The sequence below is a fragment of the Chrysemys picta genome, chromosome 9 (assembly GCF_011386835.1).
Source record: "Chrysemys picta bellii isolate R12L10 chromosome 9, ASM1138683v2, whole genome shotgun sequence".
NCBI classification, from domain to species: Eukaryota; Metazoa; Chordata; order Testudines; family Emydidae; genus Chrysemys; species Chrysemys picta.
In genome coordinates this window covers 6,897,802-6,916,048 of record NC_088799.1, presented here as the reverse complement: position 1 = coordinate 6,916,048, position 18,247 = coordinate 6,897,802, and the positions used below count along the sequence as shown (strand labels likewise).

At 63.7% G+C, this 18,247-nt stretch overlaps 1 protein-coding gene across 2 annotated transcripts in view; it reads left to right on the top strand.

Annotated features, from left to right (window-relative positions):
- Nucleotides 1–17,850, top strand: part of LOC101952409 (solute carrier family 12 member 9) — a 58,439-nt gene extending 40,589 nt beyond the window's left edge. For both annotated transcript variants that reach the window (XM_065557651.1, XM_005292567.4), the window contains exons 9-13: nt 551–675; nt 12,075–12,267; nt 13,501–13,675; nt 13,924–14,070; nt 16,469–17,850. In XM_065557651.1, coding sequence (XP_065413723.1) covers nt 551–675; nt 12,075–12,267; nt 13,501–13,675; nt 13,924–14,070; nt 16,469–17,262 — 1,434 coding nt within the window. In that variant the 3' untranslated portion in view covers nt 17,263–17,850. The remainder of the gene's footprint in view (nt 1–550; nt 676–12,074; nt 12,268–13,500; nt 13,676–13,923; nt 14,071–16,468) is intronic.
- The last annotated feature ends 397 nt before the right edge of the window (nt 17,851–18,247 follow it).

Here is an 18,247-nt window from a genome sequence, read left to right as displayed (position 1 = left end):
GGCTGCCCCTGGCTGTCTCTGGCTTGGGGGGTGGGGGAGGGCTCCTGCCCTAAGCTGCTCCTTCTCTCAGGGGGTGGCTCTGCGGTGACCCCCAGGGCAGGAGGGGCACAGGCCCTGGGGTGGTGGGGCTGGATTTCTCTCCTGGGTCCCCCTGTGAGAGGTGTGTGTGTGTGTGTGTGAGGGGGGGGGGGGTTGGCAGGGGGACGTGCCTGGGGTCGGGAGCAGGGCAAACGTGGTGCTAGTCTCTCCGTGCAGCACAGGTGGGCGGGGGAGAGAATAACGAAGGGGGGCGGCGCCGCCAAGGGACCCCATGGCAGAAGAACTGGCATCCCGGCTCACCTCAGAGGGCCACGGGGGCCCAGTGTCTGGCTCAGCACTGCCAGAGCCAGTGGGGCAGGTCAGAGCTGGAGGTGCCGTCGGGGTTCCCCGATGCTGCCTCCTTCCCTGCTGCTGGATGCACCAGCCAGAATAGCCTCCAGCCCTCTAAGGTGTGTGGGGCTCTGTTCGCCCGGCCAGCCACGGGGGTGCCTGATGCTATTGTCTCCCCCAGCTAGTGCTGTTCTCTGGGAAGCTGAACACCATCGCCGCCATTGTGACCATCTTCTTCCTGCTGGTCTACGCCACCGTCGACCTGGCCTGCCTGGCCCTCGAGTGGGCGTCGGCCCCCAACTTCAGGTACCCGGACCGGGGGTGGGGAGTGAGCAAAGAGACTGTCTGCCGTTGGCACCAGCCACTGTGATGCACTCACACCGCCATGCTGTGCCCCGCCTGGCAACCCCCGACACACAGTGCCACTAGTGCCACTGGGCAGCGGGGGGCAAGGGTGGGCTGGTAATTGGGTCCCCCATGCCCCCAAAACCTGCAAGGGAGGGCAGGCCTGTTCTCCCCGTCCCCTCCCCCCTCCCCCCCTCGCCAGCACCAAGCTGGAATCTGCCGGCCCCACATCTCTTTCCCCCCCGTCACGGAGTATAGGGGACTCAGGGCCCTGCACCCCCCGGCTTCCTGCGATTCACCATGACTCTCAGCCAGCCAGTAAAGCAGAAGGTTTATTTGGATGACAGGAACACAGTCCAAGACAGGTCTTGCAGGCACAGACAACAGGATCTCTCCCCCCCCTCCCCCCCAGTTAGGTCCATCTTGGGGTCCCAGGGTGCCCCAGCCCCCTTGTGAGGTCAGAGCCCCGTCTGCCTCCCAGCCATGTCACCAGCCAGCTCCTGAAAACTCTCTCTTCAGCGACCCCTCCCACAGCCTTTGTTCAGTTTCCTGGGCAAAGGTGTCACCTGGCCTCTAACCCCTTCCTGGGTTCTCATGTTACATGCTCAGGTATTCCCCATCCCCCAATGCAGACTATCCTAGCCACACTCCCCTGTCAGCATTTAAAGACCACAGTAAGAACAGTCCCAGTTCGTCACATCCCCCCACCCACCTCCGCCACCCCTCCCCGGGATGTGTGCATGGAGGGATGGGATGGGCTGGGCTTAGGTCCCCCTAGCCCCGCGTTGCCAGCCACTGCCACCCAACTCCAGCCTCTTGGGTGCCCCGTGCTTGGCAGACAGGGGCCAGGAGCTCGGCCAGCAAGTGAGTCGGTTGCAGGGGTTATGCGGGTCATGCTGTCTCCCCACTGCCCCACCTCCCTGGGACTACGGGGGGCAGAGATGCCCTCGGCCTGGTCAGCGCTCCCCAGAGCAGGGATCTCAGCTGGCACTGAGGTGTCAGAGGAGATTGCCCCTATGCCCTGCTTCTCACTGATGAACCCCCCCCCCCAGCTGGGCACGAACCGATCAATGTGAGCCCCCCCACTCCCAGCACGTGTGATCTCGTTGTGCTCAATCCCCGCCCCCCTCTAATCCCATCAAGCCGAGCGCGGCGCTGGGTAATAAGCATTTATGAGCCTGGTTAAAAAGCTTTTGCCCTTGAGCAAATACCATTTTTAGCCAGGAAAAAACAACCACCCCCCAATGGAAACAGCAGCTCCGAGCGCGCCGGGCGATTGGTGGGAGATTTATGGCTCGCGTCCTGCTGCGCTCCCGGGGCAGCGCGCCAGGCGGGGCCAGAGCACGCCTTCCATTAGCGGTAATTAAACCGAGGGAGAGCCCAGCCTCCTTCCTGGAACAGTCTGCCTGCGCATGCACAGCCGCCCGCTGCCCTGCCCCCCAGCAAAGGGGGCCTGCTCAGGAGGAGGAAGGTGGTGAAGATCCAGACAGAGTCCTGGGCTCTGCCCCCATTCCCCTTGGTCCAGCCAGTAGATCGCTCAGGGATCACCCGGGCAACAGGGGTGGGCCCCCTTCTGCTGAGGAAGGGGCTAGAGGCTGAGATGAGGACCCCATTGTTAGAGTGTAGGAGACCCGAAGGGGGCCCGGGGAAGGGGAGGTCCTATCACAGGGCAGAGCAGAACCCAGCTCTGGTAAGCCTCAGGAAACGTTTTAACCACTAGCCTGCGCTGCCTCTCCCTACCGCCATTCCCCTTCCCCCCGTCCCGTTGGCTGGTGCGTGCGTCCAGGCTGGGAGCGCGTGGGGCAGGGACTGTCTCGATGGGCACGTGCAGCACCTGGCACGGTGGGGTTCTCCAGGTGCTAATGACCAGACCCGGCTGCTGGGGGGGAAGAGCGGGCGCTGCGCCTACGGGGTGGGTTGCCGCAGGTTTCCCAGGCCTGGAGAAAATGACCCTAGAATTAGGAAGAGTCTAGTGAAAACGGGCCAGTCTCTCTCCGTTTTTTATGCTATCCCCCAGGGTCCGGGGGCCGTGTGCTGAAGTTAATGGCTGGGGGTGGCATAGCCCTCCAGAGGCCAGGTTCCTGTGGTTGGCGCCGCTCAGGCTATGGCGCCCCTGCCTGCAGAGGGACCTGGGGCTGGGAGCTGGCACTTCTAAGGCACCCTGGTGTGGAGTGTGGGCAGGGCTCCGTGCGTCAGACCGACCCTGTCTTACTCATCCTCAGTGCGGCATGGCCTGGTGCTCACTGGTAACTCTGCTGTCCCTGCCTTGCGCTGCCCAGCGTTAAACGGCCCATTGGCAATGGCGCCAGCGGCCTGTCTACACTATGGCTCCCTGCATTGCCATTGCAGGAGAAGCACCTGGGGGGCTATGGCAATGGAGGGGCATTTGCAGGAGATACTAAGGAGGAGCCTGCTGCGCCGTGGGGACCCAGGTGAGGGGCCTGGCCATGGGGGGCAGCTCCTCAGTGGGGCTGGGTTCTCCATGGGTACCTCCATGGGCACCTACAGTGCTGATCTCAGCCCCTTCACTCTGCACAAACCTGCACTGTCCTCCCTGGGCCCCAGACCAGACCCCAGAGCGTCTCTCACTGCTGGCCAGAACCCCTGGCCCCTGCGAGGGCCCCCACGCCCTGGAGACCAGCCACTGCCACCATGGAGGAGAGCATTGGTCCGTCTGGTCTGGTATCCTGCCCCTGGGCCAGGCCTGTCCTGTTCAGTCCCCGGGGTATCTGAGCAGCTCTCTGGCTCGCCGAGGCCATGTCCTGCGTGGGGAGTTCGGTCTGGGACTGGCCCCCAAGAAAGCCCTGAACTGATGAGCCTGACCCTGGTGGTAGAGAGTTCCACTGGCCCGAGGAGCAGAGCTGCCGGCCACGGGCCCATCCCAGGATACCCTGGGCCCAGGGCGTGGAGCGCCTTGAAGGCGAGGAGCCGAGGCCTCGAGCATGGTCCTATTCTGCGTGGGTGGGGTGGGCTCGCGGTAGCCTGTTGCCGAGGCGAGGTGTTGCAGAGTTCTGGACTAGCTGGCGTTTGCTGAGGCCTCTGTGCCCAGGCCCGTCCCGTGGCTGTCGTCCCGCTGAGAGGTGAGAATGGCCGGGGCGTCGTCAGCCACAGATGGGGGAAGTGTTACTCATGGATGCTGGTAGGTGAGAGCTCAGTGTCTGCCGGGAACCCAGCCACCAGCTGACCCCAGGCTGACCCAGCCAGCCGCGGCCGTGCAGAGCAGACTGTGCCGTAGCTGCAGACTCTGCCGGGAGCTTGTCCTCTGCCCACCAGCGTCCCCGCTGGCTGGCTTGGTTCAGCCGCTGCCAGGAGTTGATCTTGGCCGAGCGACAGTGGGGCCCTGTGTGTCCCCTGGTCACTGCTTTCCAAAGAGCCTCTGGGCTGCCCTGCGGGATGACGTGCCAGCGGGGCCGAGGTGCGTGTTCCTGCCCCAGTGCTGCCTCGGCTGGGACGGCTGCCCCGGTGAGCTCGCAGCGGTGGGACCCCACCATCCCCGTGGGGTGCGTGGGGCCGGGCGCCAGTGCAGGGCCCCAGAACAGAGACAGGGCAGGTGACAGTGGCTTGGCCAGGCGGCTGGGGTGGCAGGAAGGGTACAGCATGAGAAGATATCCCGTGAGTGCCCAGGGCTGGGGGGAGAACGGAGAGCTGGCAGGGAGAGGTAGTCCCAGAGCGAGCCGGGGGGCAGCCCTGAGCATGTGCTGAGGGGTGGGGGGCCGGGCTTGGTTACAGTGTGGCTGGGGCTGGCCTGGCTAAGGGGCTCTCTGCCCACCCCATCCAGCATCTCCCCCTCCTTCTGTGTCGTTCTCCCGCCGCCGCCCCCCGCCTCAATGCAGCATTCTCCCCCCCTTCCCCCCCGCTTGGCTCTCCCCTCCCGCTCCCCGCCGAGGTCTCCAACATGCGAAATAAAAAGGGGATTTTAATTACCTTTCAGCAAAAACAACAATTAGAGAAAATAACAGCTTCTGTGGGCCCGCCTCCTCTGCGCTCCCGTGCCGCGCCGGCTTGGGCGCCCTGCTCTGCTGGCTACGGCTGCGTCTCTGAGCTGACCTGCCCCACGGGCCGGGGCGTTTCACCTGTTCTAGCCGCGCGCTGTCTCTCTCTCGTAAAGGTGAAGGGCCCCGGGGAGCGGGTTCTGCTCCACGTTCATGGATCTGGAGCGCAGGACGGCTCCATCAATGCTGCTTACCGTGATCTCCCCTAGCAGCCCCCTGCTTGGGGAGAGGCATGAAAGGACAGGAGCCAGGGTGCCAGCCCGAGGGGCAGGGCACAGGTAGGACCCCGTCTGAGTCTGCAGCCAGCCTGAACCGAGCTCTGAGCAGGGCAACCTGCCCCTCACACCACAATGGCGGTGTTGACTCTGAAACCTACTGGTGGCCATTCACATGGCGCTAGGGCGACTTACTGCTCTGCTGACCATCCCAGCAGAAGCCGTCAGCTCCGTGCGTATCCCACAGCCCCAGTGCCGTCCCCCATCTCCCACCATGCACTGACCTGGGGCTTGGATTGGGGATGCCCCAGCCTGAGCCCCTGGGGCGAGGGGGCCAGAGGGCCGGGGAGCAAGCAGAGCGGGAGGAAAACTCGGCGCCCCCCAGAGGCAGCGTGTCTCTTTCAAGCTAAGCGGCCAGGCCCCTCCCTTACTAATCCCTAGGGGCCGGGGTCAGTGGCGTGGGATTGGGGGTGCGAGGGTTGCCGCGGCGATTGGGGGGGCTGCGGCTGGAGCGACTTGGGGAGGGGGTCCCTTGGCGGTGCTGAGGCGGAGAGCAATTTTCCCAGCTGGCTGCATTAGCGCAGGCGGGGGCCTGCTGGAGATGGTAATTGCCGGCGCCGGGCCCTGCCTAATGGATGTTGTGATTAAGCTCTTATTATGGAGCGGGAGGCGGGAGGGGGTGGGTGGCGATGCGGGGGGGGGGGGGGGTTGGGAGGGGGCGCGAGCAACTGACGGCTTTGGGGATGGAAGGAGAGAGCCTGGGGTTTCTCTGTGCCCAGTCCCACTGGAACAGCAGCCCACCCGTGGGGGGCACACAGGCCCTGCCTCACGTGGCCCCGTCCCCTCCCAAGGAGGTGCTACAGTCTGGGGGGTGGGCTGAGCCGCTCGGTTGCCCCCAAGGCCCTCCCACCCCCCCGGCCACGGCCCCTTCTCTCCCCTCAGCTGAGCTGAGCTCCCCCTCCCCACTCCAGCGTAGCTTCCCCTCCAGGCACCTGGCTGAGAAGGGGGCGCTGCGCTCCGCCCACCTCCCTGAAGTAGGGAAGTGTCCATCAGCCCCTCTGGCAGAGGGGAGGGGGACTGAGGCAAGGGATAGCTCAGGGTCACATGCCACAGCTGTATCAGAACCCAGGAGTCCTGATTCCCAGACACCCACCGCTCTAATCCACTACACCCCCCCCTCCCCTCCGAGAGCTGTGCATAGAACCCAGGAGTCCTGACTCCCAGACACCCCCCCCCCGCTCTAACCCACTACACCACCACCCCTCCTCCAACAGCTCTGCATAGAACCCAGGAGTCCTGACTCCTAGACCCCCCGCCCTTGGCTCTAATCCACTACACCCTCCCTCCCCTCCGACAGCTCTGCATAGAACCCAGGAGTCCTGACTCCCAGACCCGCCCCCCCCCCCCGCTTTAACCCCTCCCAGAGCTCAGTATTACCTGCCTGTGCATGACTCTGCCTCCCGGCCAGCCCAGCCCCCATGCTGAGCACAGCCCCCCCTCCCCCTCCCCCTCCCCGCACGCCACCTCCTGCAGTGATGGGGTCAGGCAGGTGACAAATAGCTTGTACCTCTGGCCCACTGCAGCCACCTGTAGCTCCCCAGATGCCAAGCCTGTCCTCCAGCCCGCTGAGGGTCCTTGGGCTACTCCGTGACTCAGTGACAGCTGTGATCACCCCTGGACGGCCTCCCTTGCTCTCCGCGCCGGCTCGGGAGCCATCAGCCAGTGCCAGTCCCTGCCACCTCCCGGGGCCGCGGGCAGAGGAACAGGGGTGGGACCGCCTGGCCATGCCCTGCGCTCTGTGATCACAGCAGCCTGGCACCCAGCAAGCCTGGAGGAGGCCGATCCCTCCCGGCTGGGGCCACTTCACGCTGGCTCCTGCAGCCACAACACAGCCCTGGGCCGAGCCACCCGCTGGCTCTTCTGGGCTGGGCAAGGTGCGGGCAAGGGACGGGGACCCCTGCTGAGGCCAGCACGCTGCCCGGCCAGGGAGCTAGAGGCTGGCAGAAGGAGGGGGCAAGTCTCAGCCCTGCCCCATCTGAGAGCGCCAGGGTGACCACAGCCAGCTTGGCACAAGTGGAACTGGCTTTGTAGCCCCCAGACTGGCAGGTGCTCCTTCCGGCTGCTCCATGGTGGGGCCTGCAGGGGACGCTCGGCTGGCTGCACCCGCCCTGGGGGAAAGGGAGACCTTCAAGCGCGGGGCCATCGGTCCAGCCTCACTGACGCCCTCCCTCTTTGGGAAATAAGGGGCTTTGCCTTCACTTCCTGCGGTTTTCCTTCTGGTCCTCAGTTCTCTCGGAAACATCCTCTCCCTTCCTTTCCTGTCAACTTCCTGGAGCGCTGCTTGGGTTCCTGCCAGGCCCTCTCTCCTCCATTGCAGCTTCCCCCGGTAGCAGGCAGGCCGCGGCAGCACTATCTGCCCATGCCACCCGCGGGCACCAGCAGCAGACTCCGGTGCTGGGCGGTTCTGTACAGTTTCCAGCCCAGCGCCCCTGCTCTTGGAGCAGACCAGCTGCTCCGGGGAGGCCGGGCCGTGTGCCTCAGAAGCCGTGGATCTGCTCTCCCTCAGTCGCCGAGTGGGATTGCACTTGGTCGATCTGGCGTCAGCCTTGGCCCCCGGGGCCATTGGTGGGTGTCCCGATTTGCCGTGGTCCGAAGGGGCGAGGAGGGTGGGCATTGGCTCCCTGCCTTCCCAAGCCCTGAATTTGCCCCATGCTAAGCCACTGGGCCGTGCGGCTGAGGGCAGGAACTGCCCCTGGACGATCTGCTCCAGTGAGTGCCGCCCGTGCCAAGGGTTGGCGCTGAGTCAGCCTGCAGTCTGTTGGCAGCGCAGTGGGTAATGAATTGTTTATGACCTGTGCCTGGGCTTTTCAATGAGCTGAAACGTGTCAGATAATAAGTTGTTTATAAGCCGTAAATCGGCGGCACAATAAACCAACGTCGGGCTGTTTAAGCGTGAGTTGTGAGCCGACGCCCCATTGGGCCAGGCATTGATGATGAGTTGCGAGCCGGCGTCCCGTTGGCTAGCGGATCGGCGCCGAGGCACGAGGATGGCTTCCGTTGGGCGGCGAGCTGATGATGAGCCCTGAGCTGCGAGCCCATTGGGCAGCAGGTTGGTGATGCGTCGTGAGCGCCGGTCTCATTGGGTAACGGCTTGATGATGAGTTGTGAGCTGAAGTCCCGTTGGGTAATGAATTACTCGGAGACATATTTGCTTGGGAGAAGTAAATCTGGTCTGTACATTGTTGCCGAGTTGTGATTATATTGTACCACGCTCTGTAAATCTCGGATAACACCTTGATATACGGCGCCGAGAGCGGGTTGTAATTGAAACCAAATGCAGGCAACTCAGAGGCGCGGCATCTCTCCGGCAGGGCCGCTCTGCTTCCCGCGCAGAGCAAAGCCGGGCAGCGATGCCCACGGCACAGCATAGCTGGCATTTTGGGATGCCCTGGAGCCGTCTCCAGAACTCCGGCTCGGTTTCTCACCACGATAATCATCCCCAAAGAACTCTCCGGCTCTGCCAGCGGTCGATGGAATTCGTGAGCTCACGGGCTGACCTAGACCTGGGATCCTGGACTCCAGGGTTCTGAGTCTGTCTTTGGGCAAGTCACTCCCCTGCTTTGCCTCAGTTTGCCCACCTGTGAAATGGGGACGATGCTCTGTGCCCATCTCCCAGGTAGGTTAGGGATGAAGAAGTGAATGGGTCCAAGCCTTAGGGCAAGGGGATTCCCAACCCTTGGCATGATTGCTGGCTCCCTCTCTCACTCAGATGGGAGATGGGGTTCCCTTGGTATCTCACTGGGGTGCCACGTCCTGCAGCACCGGGGCACCAAGCTCCCTCCATGTGAGGAACTGCAAGCCCTGTGTGGGTTTCCTCAGCCAAACACTGCCCTTTTGTTCAGCCCGGAACGGAGATTCCCAAGAGGGAATGGGCCGCAGAGTTGTCCCCCGCACAGCACTCTCCTGCTGTTCTAGTGCATGGCTCTCGCTGGAGCACGGGTGCAGGCGAGAACATCTGTGGCAACAGTGTGTGTCTCTGATCATTCCAGACTGCAGTGTCTAAGTGGTAGACCCCAGCTCAGTGCCTGTTACTGCTCCCCAGTGCTTCTGGCAAATACAGTCGCTGGCTGTTGTGGGGCAAGCAGCATAACTGGATGATGGGAAGCTGTTCTCGGGTGCGATTCCAGCGCTCACCCCGTACCCTGGGAGGAGAAATCTCAGGGAGCCGGGGAACAGCAGCAGGGTGAGAGGAGCCTGTTGCTGGACCCGCTGCTCCAGCCACACAAGGACACGTCAGGCACGTTCCCTCCAAGCCGCGGCTGTTCGCTGCTCTACCCAGAGCAGCGCTGGGCTCATTTTCGCACAAAGAGCAATTAGCGGCTTCCGATGTAATTAGCTAACGATCCCTTCGGCTCAAGCAGCCTGACACATAAGGAGAGCGCGCTGCCTGGCTGCATTGTCCTCTCCAAACCCTGTGCTCAGACGGGAGCCCCCAGTTCCTCAACCTTTGGAAACCGGAGAGGTGGCCAGGCCCGGTGAGATCTGGCGTTTGCCCCGTAGATCTGAGCGCTGGGGGGGGCAGGGCGCTGGGCTGGGAGTGGCTTGTTCTCTGGCGAGATGGGAAGCAACAGTGTTAAAAATCAGAGGGGGCTAGTGGCGGCGGACCGACTCTGTGCCCTCCCCCGGCACACACACACACACACACACACGTGTGCCCCCATCCACACACGCATGCACATACATGAATGTCTTCAGCGTCCCCACAAAGATGAGCTGGGCAGCTCTGCAGGGAGGCGCAGGAGCAGACAGGCTGGAGGAGCTCAGGGTAGTTTCAGGTGTGTCTGGGGTCCCGCTGGCCCTGCTGTCTGAGTGCTAATTACTAAGTGGATGGTTATTGACAGTCCCTGTCCCCCTCCAGTTTGCTGGGTACCACAGCCAGCTGGGGAAGCAGAGATGCCTCCATGAGAAGGAATGAATGATCCAGACACATTTTGAAGGAAAATAAGCCCTGAATTCAGCTTGGCTAGAGACACAATCTTCCCCCTGAAGATTTGTGGGGAAACTGAGGCCCAGGGTCACACAGGGTGCCAGTGGCAGAGCTGGCAAGGAGCCATGGGGCCTGACTCCCAGTCCCGTGCCCCCTGCTCCAGCCCATGCTGTCTGGCCCCGCCGTGGCGCTGGGGCTAGGAGTCTCCCTGTTCTGTCAGCCCCCCACCACCCTGCTGCCTGCCCCAGGGCTTCCCAACCCCTCAGCCCAGAGCAGTGGGCTCCTCCCGGGCCCATCCTGCAGGGTGCTGGGCGCTTCCCTAGAGGTGCAGCCAGACCTGCTCCAGTCGCCTCCAACGAGAGCAGAGGCAGTGCCGCTCAGCTCCGGCTCGGGACCCTCAGCCTTGATTACGCGCGGGGAGCCTGGAGATGAAGGATAAAATGCCTTCCCCAATCGATCACTGCTGCTGCTATCAGACACCCCGCACCGGCTCTCCGCGGTGATTGGCAGGCCCCGGCGCGCCGAGCCATTGCATTCCCGTCACATTCTCCAGCCCGGCAACCCGGCTCCCATCCCCAGCCGCAAGGGGAAGGGACCCTGGGCCTGCCAGGCAGGGAACGCGCCTGCCGTGGGGGCTGAGGAGCAGACCGTGCGCCAGCACCCCCCGGGCGTCCTATGCTGCAGCCTGTGCCCACCCGCAGCCCCCCAGAGGGAGGGGATGGGTCCGTCTGGCTGAGCGGCCTGGCCTGCTGAGACCCCAGCCCTTGGCTCCATGGTACGGGCAGTCAGGGCTGCCCCCGGCTCCCCACCCCGGGGCACGACGCAGGCACCGCTGGGCTGGAGTGGAATGATCCTGGCAGAGCGGACTTGGGACCATCCGCTCCCAAAGTGGGCTGGTCCCCCTCGGCTAATGGAGCGTCCCCGTGAGGTGCTGGGACGGGGGGTAGCTGGTGCTCTGGTACCGCAGCGCTTCTGGGTGTACACATCCCCCACACGATTCAACCCGGCGGGCCCCGGAGACGGGCGGGAGGGGCGTGGGGGAACATGCACACTGCCTGTCAGAGTCCTAAGAGTTAACGTCCCAGCCGGCTCTGCTGCTGGGCGGGGGGAGCGGGCTGGGGGGAGCGTTTATGAGGATCGATTCCCCACTTAGCCGCAATCTCGCTTTATTATTCACCTTTTTTTCCCTTTAGAGGAGAAGCAGCCCCCCTTCCCCCCCCCCGCCTCCCTCCCCTCTGGCCTTTGTCTCTGGTTTGCAGGGTTGTTGCTAGCGGCTGGGGGTGGGGAGCATCATTACCGGCCTTCCTTAAATCTTCCCAAGCAATCTCGCTCAGACAGCGGGTGAGATGAGCACCGGTTAATTAAACCAAGTACGGCCCCCCCAAGCTGAACCCTGCGATGCCTGTCTTTTAATAACATGCACCATTGGAAATCCCGGCCCCTCCCGAGCGCGCCCCCGGGCCGGGGAACTGCGTTTCTACTGGGCTCATCCCCAGGTCCGAGCCCCCAGCCCCCAGTATGAAATTAAAACAACTAGGGATTGCCAGCGATAAAGCAGCCCTCGGCCCATGCCCCCCACCCCCAGCCACTGCTGCGCGGGGGGGCTGAGGAGGGCTCTTCCCCACGGATGCTGAGTGGGGAGACAGACGGGGTGTGGCCGGGCTCAGGGCCCTGCCGGATGAAGGCAAGTGGCTAGCCAGTGTCTGTCCCGTTTTCACCAGCCAGAAGGCTGGGCTGGTGCCCGCTGGTGCCACGGGGCACGAGTGGCTCCTGCCATCGCAGGCAGCTGAGCTGTGACGGATTCGCTGTGCCCAGCTGGTAGGGGTAGTGCCCGGCCTGGAAGGTCCATCCTGCAGGCCCCAAGGGCTAGGATTGGGATGGGGATTGGGAACCACAGGCTGTAGTGCTTGGCCCTCTCCCAATGCCCCTGCCAGAGGGGTCAGTCATGCTGGGTCCGGTTCTCCCCTTGGCCGCTCTCCTGGGGGACAGATCCCTCCACAAGTCCCCAGATTGATTAGAACCAGCCCGACCCTGAGGCTACCCCCATCTGAGGCTGACTAGCCCGCGGCGCTCTGCTCGCTAGCCGAGTGGCCAGCTGCCCGCGTGGCTCCCGGCTCCTGCTGCCCACGCACCGTGCTGAGGACCCGTCTCTGCTGTCCCCTGCAGGCCCACGTTCCAGTACTTCACCTGGCACACCTGCGTGCTAGGCATCCTGGGCTGCGGCGTCATGATGTTCCTCATTAGCCCCATCTACGCCTCGGCCAGCGTGGCCTTCATGCTGCTGCTGCTGCTGGCCCTGCACTACCTGTCCCCGAGCAGCAGCTGGGGCTACATCAGCCAGGCCCTCATCTTCCACCAGGTAAGCATGGGCGCCTCCCCCAGGTAGGTTAGCTGGGCCGCCCCCTCCCAGGTGTCTCCCTCCCTCCCTGCTGGCGATCGGGGGCACTTTCCTCCCCTGCTGCCCTCACCTTGCCGCCTCGGGAGTCCCTGCTCGTTCCCGCCCCCCCGCGCAGCCTGTGCCTGGCCCCTTTCCCCAGCGCTGGGCTCGCGCTCCGGTGCGGGAGGCACGTCACCCACCCAGCCTGTCCTTTGGAGTCATCCGATCAGCGCTGAAAACTCCCATTAGAGCTTAATGGACGCTGCTGATCGCCCGGCTGCAGCTCCTTGGGAGCAGCACCTCTGCGCGGAGCACCGGGGCGGCGTTCGGCAACTCGCGCCTTGTTGTGGTTCCACCGGGCGGGGGGGGGTGTCTCCTCTTGCACTGACACCGGTGTAAATCCAGGGGGACTCCGCGGAGTCGCGCCCTGCAGGGAATGGTCACCTGCCTTCGATGGTGCCCTGCGTGGTGGGACCCGCCCGTTTGGCCAGACCCTACCAATTGGCTCGCGCAGTCACCCCTTGGAACACCGCAGCCCCTTTCAGGAGCTGGACCTCAGGCCCCTGGAGGCTCTTTGCCAAACCTCTCCTGCGGCGGGGTCTCCTGGGGTCCTGCAGAGGGACTCTCCCCTCCCCGGAGGGGTACCTGAGGCTGCCTGCACCCGTGGGGCAGTGTGTGCCCTAGTGTAGATGGGGCTTGGGCACTGGTGGGACTTGGCGGGGAAGATGCTGCAGCCCCGCCTGTCCCAGCGCTCACCCCACCCTGGCACTGGGCGGGTACTGGCCCTTCCTGCGGGAGGAGCAAACACCGCCCCCACTGCCTACTCCCCCCGAAGCCCTGTCTGGCCTCCCTGCCCCTCCTCCCACTACCAGCGTGGCTGTTCACCCTCCCCCCACCCTCCCCTCGGGCAGCCAGGGGCTGCCAGGCCCAGCGCCTCACTTCTCGGTCTACGGCAGGCGGGCAGTACGGCCCCCACCCACCTGCTCGTTACCCCATTGCTTTTTCCCGACGGACCCAGAGCTAGGTCATCCCCTGTTCCTTGTGTCGGGGTGAGTGGGAGGGGCGGGGGCAGCTGGGGGCAGAGGTGCCTATGCCAGGCACACAGACCATGCCAGCCTGCCTTCAGGTAGGCCAAGGGCTAACGAGACCCCATTGAATCTGCCCCACCCCCCCCAGTCTATCCACCCTGACCACCCGCTCTGCCCCTGCCGCCAGGTCCGGAAGTACCTGCTGATGCTGGACGTCCGTAAGGAGCACGTCAAGTTCTGGCGCCCCCAGATGCTGCTGATGGTGCAGAACCCCCGGTCCAGCGTCCAGCTGATCAGCTTCATCAACGACCTGAAGAAGAGCGGCCTGTACGTGCTGGGCCACGTGGAGCTGGCGGAGTTAGGTGAGAGCAGGGCCTGGCACAGAGGGGCTGCCGTGGCGACAGAGCAAACCCGGGCGATCCAGGCCCTAGGGGAGCAGAGCTCAGGGGCTGGGGGTGACACCAGGTGGGGGGGACCTGCTCTTGCAGGGGGATGCCTCGGAGCTGAGCTCCCCCCAGATGTGGGGCCCGGGGCTGGCAGCTCGGGGAGGGGGCTGTTCTCACCGCCAGCCGCAGCGCGCAGGGCCTGACGCTGCCCCGTCTCTCCCCAGACTCCCTGCCCTCCGACCCCCTGCAGCCCCAGGCCGATTCCTGGCTCCTGCTGGTCGACAGGCTGAACATCAAAGCCTTTGTGAATCTCACGCTGGCCGACTCGCTGAGACACGGCGTCCAGCAGCTGCTCTTCATCTCCGGCCTGGGTGAGTCCCCGCCCGCCTCGCGGACGCCGCTCGCCGCCTGCAGCCCCCGAGCTGGGCGCTGCAGGACGGGGGCCCACGGCCCAGCCACCAGGGTTACCGCCTGCTGGTGTCTCTCCTGGCAGCTGTGGGGATGGAGCAGAGGTGCCTGAACTGGCCTGCCCTGCCCACTCCCTGCTTGGGGCAGCCGCGGGCTCTGGGACCAGTGGAGCCTGGGACTGCCCGTGTATCCCTCTCTACCCTCGGCCTGGTCCTGAGCTGGGGGAGCACTCTGTGTGCGTGCCAGGGCGACTCACCTGCGTGTGGGTGTCGCCCCTGCCGCCCCAGCCCTCCCCTGCCAGGTGGCAGGAGCCGGTGAAGACACAGAGCTCGGGCAGGACATGGCTTCGCTCCCCCCGGGAGGCCAGCTGGCTCATCCCCACTCCTCACCGAGGGCATGGTGCCCAGCCGGGGCAGAGCGCGAGGGCTGCTGTGACGGACCCACAGGATCGGGGTCATGGGCCCAACTTTGGAACAGTCTCTGGGAGGCCCCCTGCAGCGTGCCAGACCCCCGAGGGGTCTCATCTTCCTGCATGGTGAGCCCCACGGCTTCACCGCCTCCTTAGGCCGGGCCTCTGGGCCTGCAGCCCCCCTGCTTCCCACCGGGAGCTCCGCTCAGCCAGTCCCTCTGAGGCAGACCCGTACAAACTCAGGGGGCAATGCAGCTGTCAAGGCTGCTTCCCCACTTTGAACTTCAGGGTACAAATGTGGGGGCCTGCATGAAAACTTCTAAGCTTAACTACCAGCTTAGATCTGGTCCTCTGCCACCATCCCAAAGCTAATTCCCTTCCCTGGGAAGCCTTGAGAAACTCTTCACCAATTCCCTGGTGAATACAGATCCAAACCCCTTGGATCTTAAAACAAGGAGAAATTAACCATCCCCCCTCCTTCCTCCCACCAACTCCTGGTGGATCAAGATCCAACCCCCTTGGATCTAAAAACAAGGAAAAATCAATCAGGTTCTTAAAAAGTAGGCTTTTAATTAAAGAAAAAGGTAAAAATCCTCTCTGTAAAATCAGGATGGAAAATAACTTTACAGGGTAATCAAACTTAAAGAGCCCAGAGGACCCCCCTCTAGCCTTAGGTTCAAAGTTACAGCAAACAGAGATAAACACTCTAGTAAAAAGTACATTTACAAGTTGAGAAAACAAAGATAAACCTAACACGCCTTGCCTGGTTGTTTACTTACAAGTTTGAAATATGAGAGACTTGTTCAGAAAGATTTGGAGAACCTGGATTGATATCTGGTCCCTCTCAGTCCCAAGAGGGAACCAACTTCCCAAACAAAGAGCACAAACAAAAGCCTTCCCCCCTCCCCAAGATTTGAAAGTATCTTGTCCCCTTATTGGTCCTTTGGGTCAAGTGTCAGCCAGGTTACCTGAGCTTCTTAACCCTTTACAGGTAAAAGGATTTTGGAGTCTCTGGCCAGGAGGGATTTTATAGTACTGTACCCAGGAAAGCGGTTACCCTTCCCTTTATAGTTATGACAGCAGCCCTTCGCCGGCACCTGCACGGCGCTCAGCCAGCGCTGACACCCAGCCGGGTTTATTAGTCCAAGGACACAGCACAGGGCGTCCTTGGTGAGCCCAGAGAAAAGACAGTTACAGCCTGGGCCATCCTGGTCAGCCAGAGCCCCAGCCCCCCAGTGATCTCTCTGTGTCCCCGTTCAGGTGTGGGCCCAGACTGCTCCCCACAGCCCCCACTTAACTTCCAGCTCACCCCATCCCCGTTCAGGTGTGGGCCCGCACTGCTCCCCACAGCCCCCACTTAACTTCCAGCTCACCCCGCCCAGCCTTTGTTCCCCAGCTGGGCAAACACTGCGGCTTGGCATTGGTATCAAAGTCCCAGTGATTGGATTTGCCATTGTCTTCTCAACCACTCCATTGCTATGGGGCCCAGGCCCCAGACAGCCAGAAGCCATGAGCCTCTGAGCCTCTGCAGAGAACAAACAGCCCTTTCTGCCCCCTAGATAGCCTGGCAGCATATAGGGGAAACTGAGGCACACATCAGCTTGGTAACAATAGTACAGAAAATCCCCACCTGGCCCCGGGGGTTCAATAGTTCCTGGCTCTGTGCAATGAGGCAAAGCGGTGGTACAGCGAACTGCACCTGCCAGGCGCTGAGTCAGATAGGCTGGCAGAGGGAGGCGCGGTGGGCCATTGCCAGCCTCGGTGCTGCTCTGAGGGCAGGCCAGCCGCCAGCACAGGGTACCTGGAGCCCGAGGCGCTGCCCCCAAGCACCGCACGGCACAGACTCACTGGCCCCACAGGCTGGGGTGGGACTCTGGGAGCGCTCGGCTGGCAGGGTGATGTCTGTGAGCAGCCAGCCCCAGCAGCTAACTTCGGGCCGTGCTCTCCCGCAGGTGGCATGAGGCCCAACACCATCGTGCTGGGCTTCTACGACGGCGCCGCGCCCCGGGACGGGCTGGCGCAGCACCCGGCCTTCGAGGGCGGCGAGGAGGCGGCGCAGCTGATCTTCCCGCCGGTGCGGGGGGCCGCAGCCCCCAGGAGGCTGTCGCCCCAGGAGTACGTGGCTGTGGTGGCCGATGCGGTGAAGATGCTGCGGAACGTGATGCTGGCTCGCTCCTTCGAGCACTTCGACAAGGCGCGGGCGCCCTCCATCGACGTCTGGCCCCTCAACCTGCTGCGCCCCGACAGTGCCCGCTACGCCGACACCTGCAGCCTCTTCCTGCTGCAGATGGCCTGCGTGCTCAGCATGGTACGCTCCTGGCGCCACGCCCAGCTCCGCCTCTTCCTGTGCGTGGAGACCGGGGCCAGGACCCGCGGGCAGGAGGACAAGCTGCGCCAGCTGCTGAAGGAGCTGCGCATCCAGGCTGCCATCCGCATGGTGCCCTGGGACGCCGTGGTGGCCTTGCACTGGCAGAAGCAGCAGGAGCAGCGGGCCAGGCCGGCGGAGGCAGCCATGAACTTCCCTGGCAATGCCACCTGCATCTCTGACGAATACCTGAAAGCAGCCAACAGGCTGATTCTGGAGCAGAGCCCCTCGCCCACCATCCGCTTCCTCTACCTGCCCCGGCCCCCCGCCGACACCAACCTCTACCCTAGCTACCTGCACCAGCTGGAGCTGCTCACCCGGGACCTGGGCCCCACCCTGCTGGTGCACGGTGTCAGCGCCGTCACCAGCACCGAGCTCTAGCCCGGCCCGGCCCCCGGGCCTGGCACAGCAACGGGCCAGGGGACTGCGGTACTCGGACCGGGTCGGCTCAGGGCCTCCCGGTCTGGATTCTCTGGCAGAGAACCCCCCAAGCTCTCCCCCCATGCCGCCCTCACCCAGGGACTCCCTACACCGCCCCCGCGCTCACTCAGGCCTCCTGCACCCCCGCTGCTGCTCTGCTAGTCACGCCCAGTCCTGGCAGGCCCGCAGCTGGTGCGTGTGGCTGGTAATTGCCGGGACTCGGACTGCCCCAGCTGGAGAACCGGTCAGCCCCCGAGAAGCTTGGGCAGCGGCAGTGACGGGCACAGAGACTCCAGCTGGCCCTGGTGGTGATAGGCCGGTTGTCAGGAGACACAAGGAGCACGTGACGAACACTCTGGAGTCTCCGCGTTCCCTGGCCGGCTGGGATGTAGGGGGGCATGGAGGGGAACAAGAGCCGGCAGGTAAAATGGCCCCAGCCCAGCATGGACGATGGGCAGAGCCCGTGCCCTGAAGCTGCCAGTAACTTCATTTGCACTGAAACGTGTTACTGAAATAAATCTGCCATGGGAGGCTCCAGGCAGAGCCCTGGCTTGGGTTATTGAGTGTCTGGGTTTGACGCTGCCCCCACGTCTCCAGCTGTCCCCCGCGCTAGCCCGGCGGGTGCCCCGGTGCAGCACGTGCCCACCGGCAGCCTGACCCCGCCCTGTTTGCTGTTGGCGTCCCAGGAAGGGAGAGTTTGCAGGGGGATAATGTAGCTTTGGGGATGGTCCCGGGGAGCTCCTGCCAGGCGTGACAGGCAGCCAAGGTGGGCGAGGGAGGCTGGCAGCGTGGGCTGATGGGAGGCGAGCGTCCAGGAGAGGTGATGGGGTGGGTGGACCTGGAAGGCGAAGACAAGCAGTTTGTGTGTGCTGTGCTGGAGGGGGGGGGGGTGACAATGCGGTTCTGGCGGGACCCAACTGGGAGTGCCAACTCAGGACAAATTGCT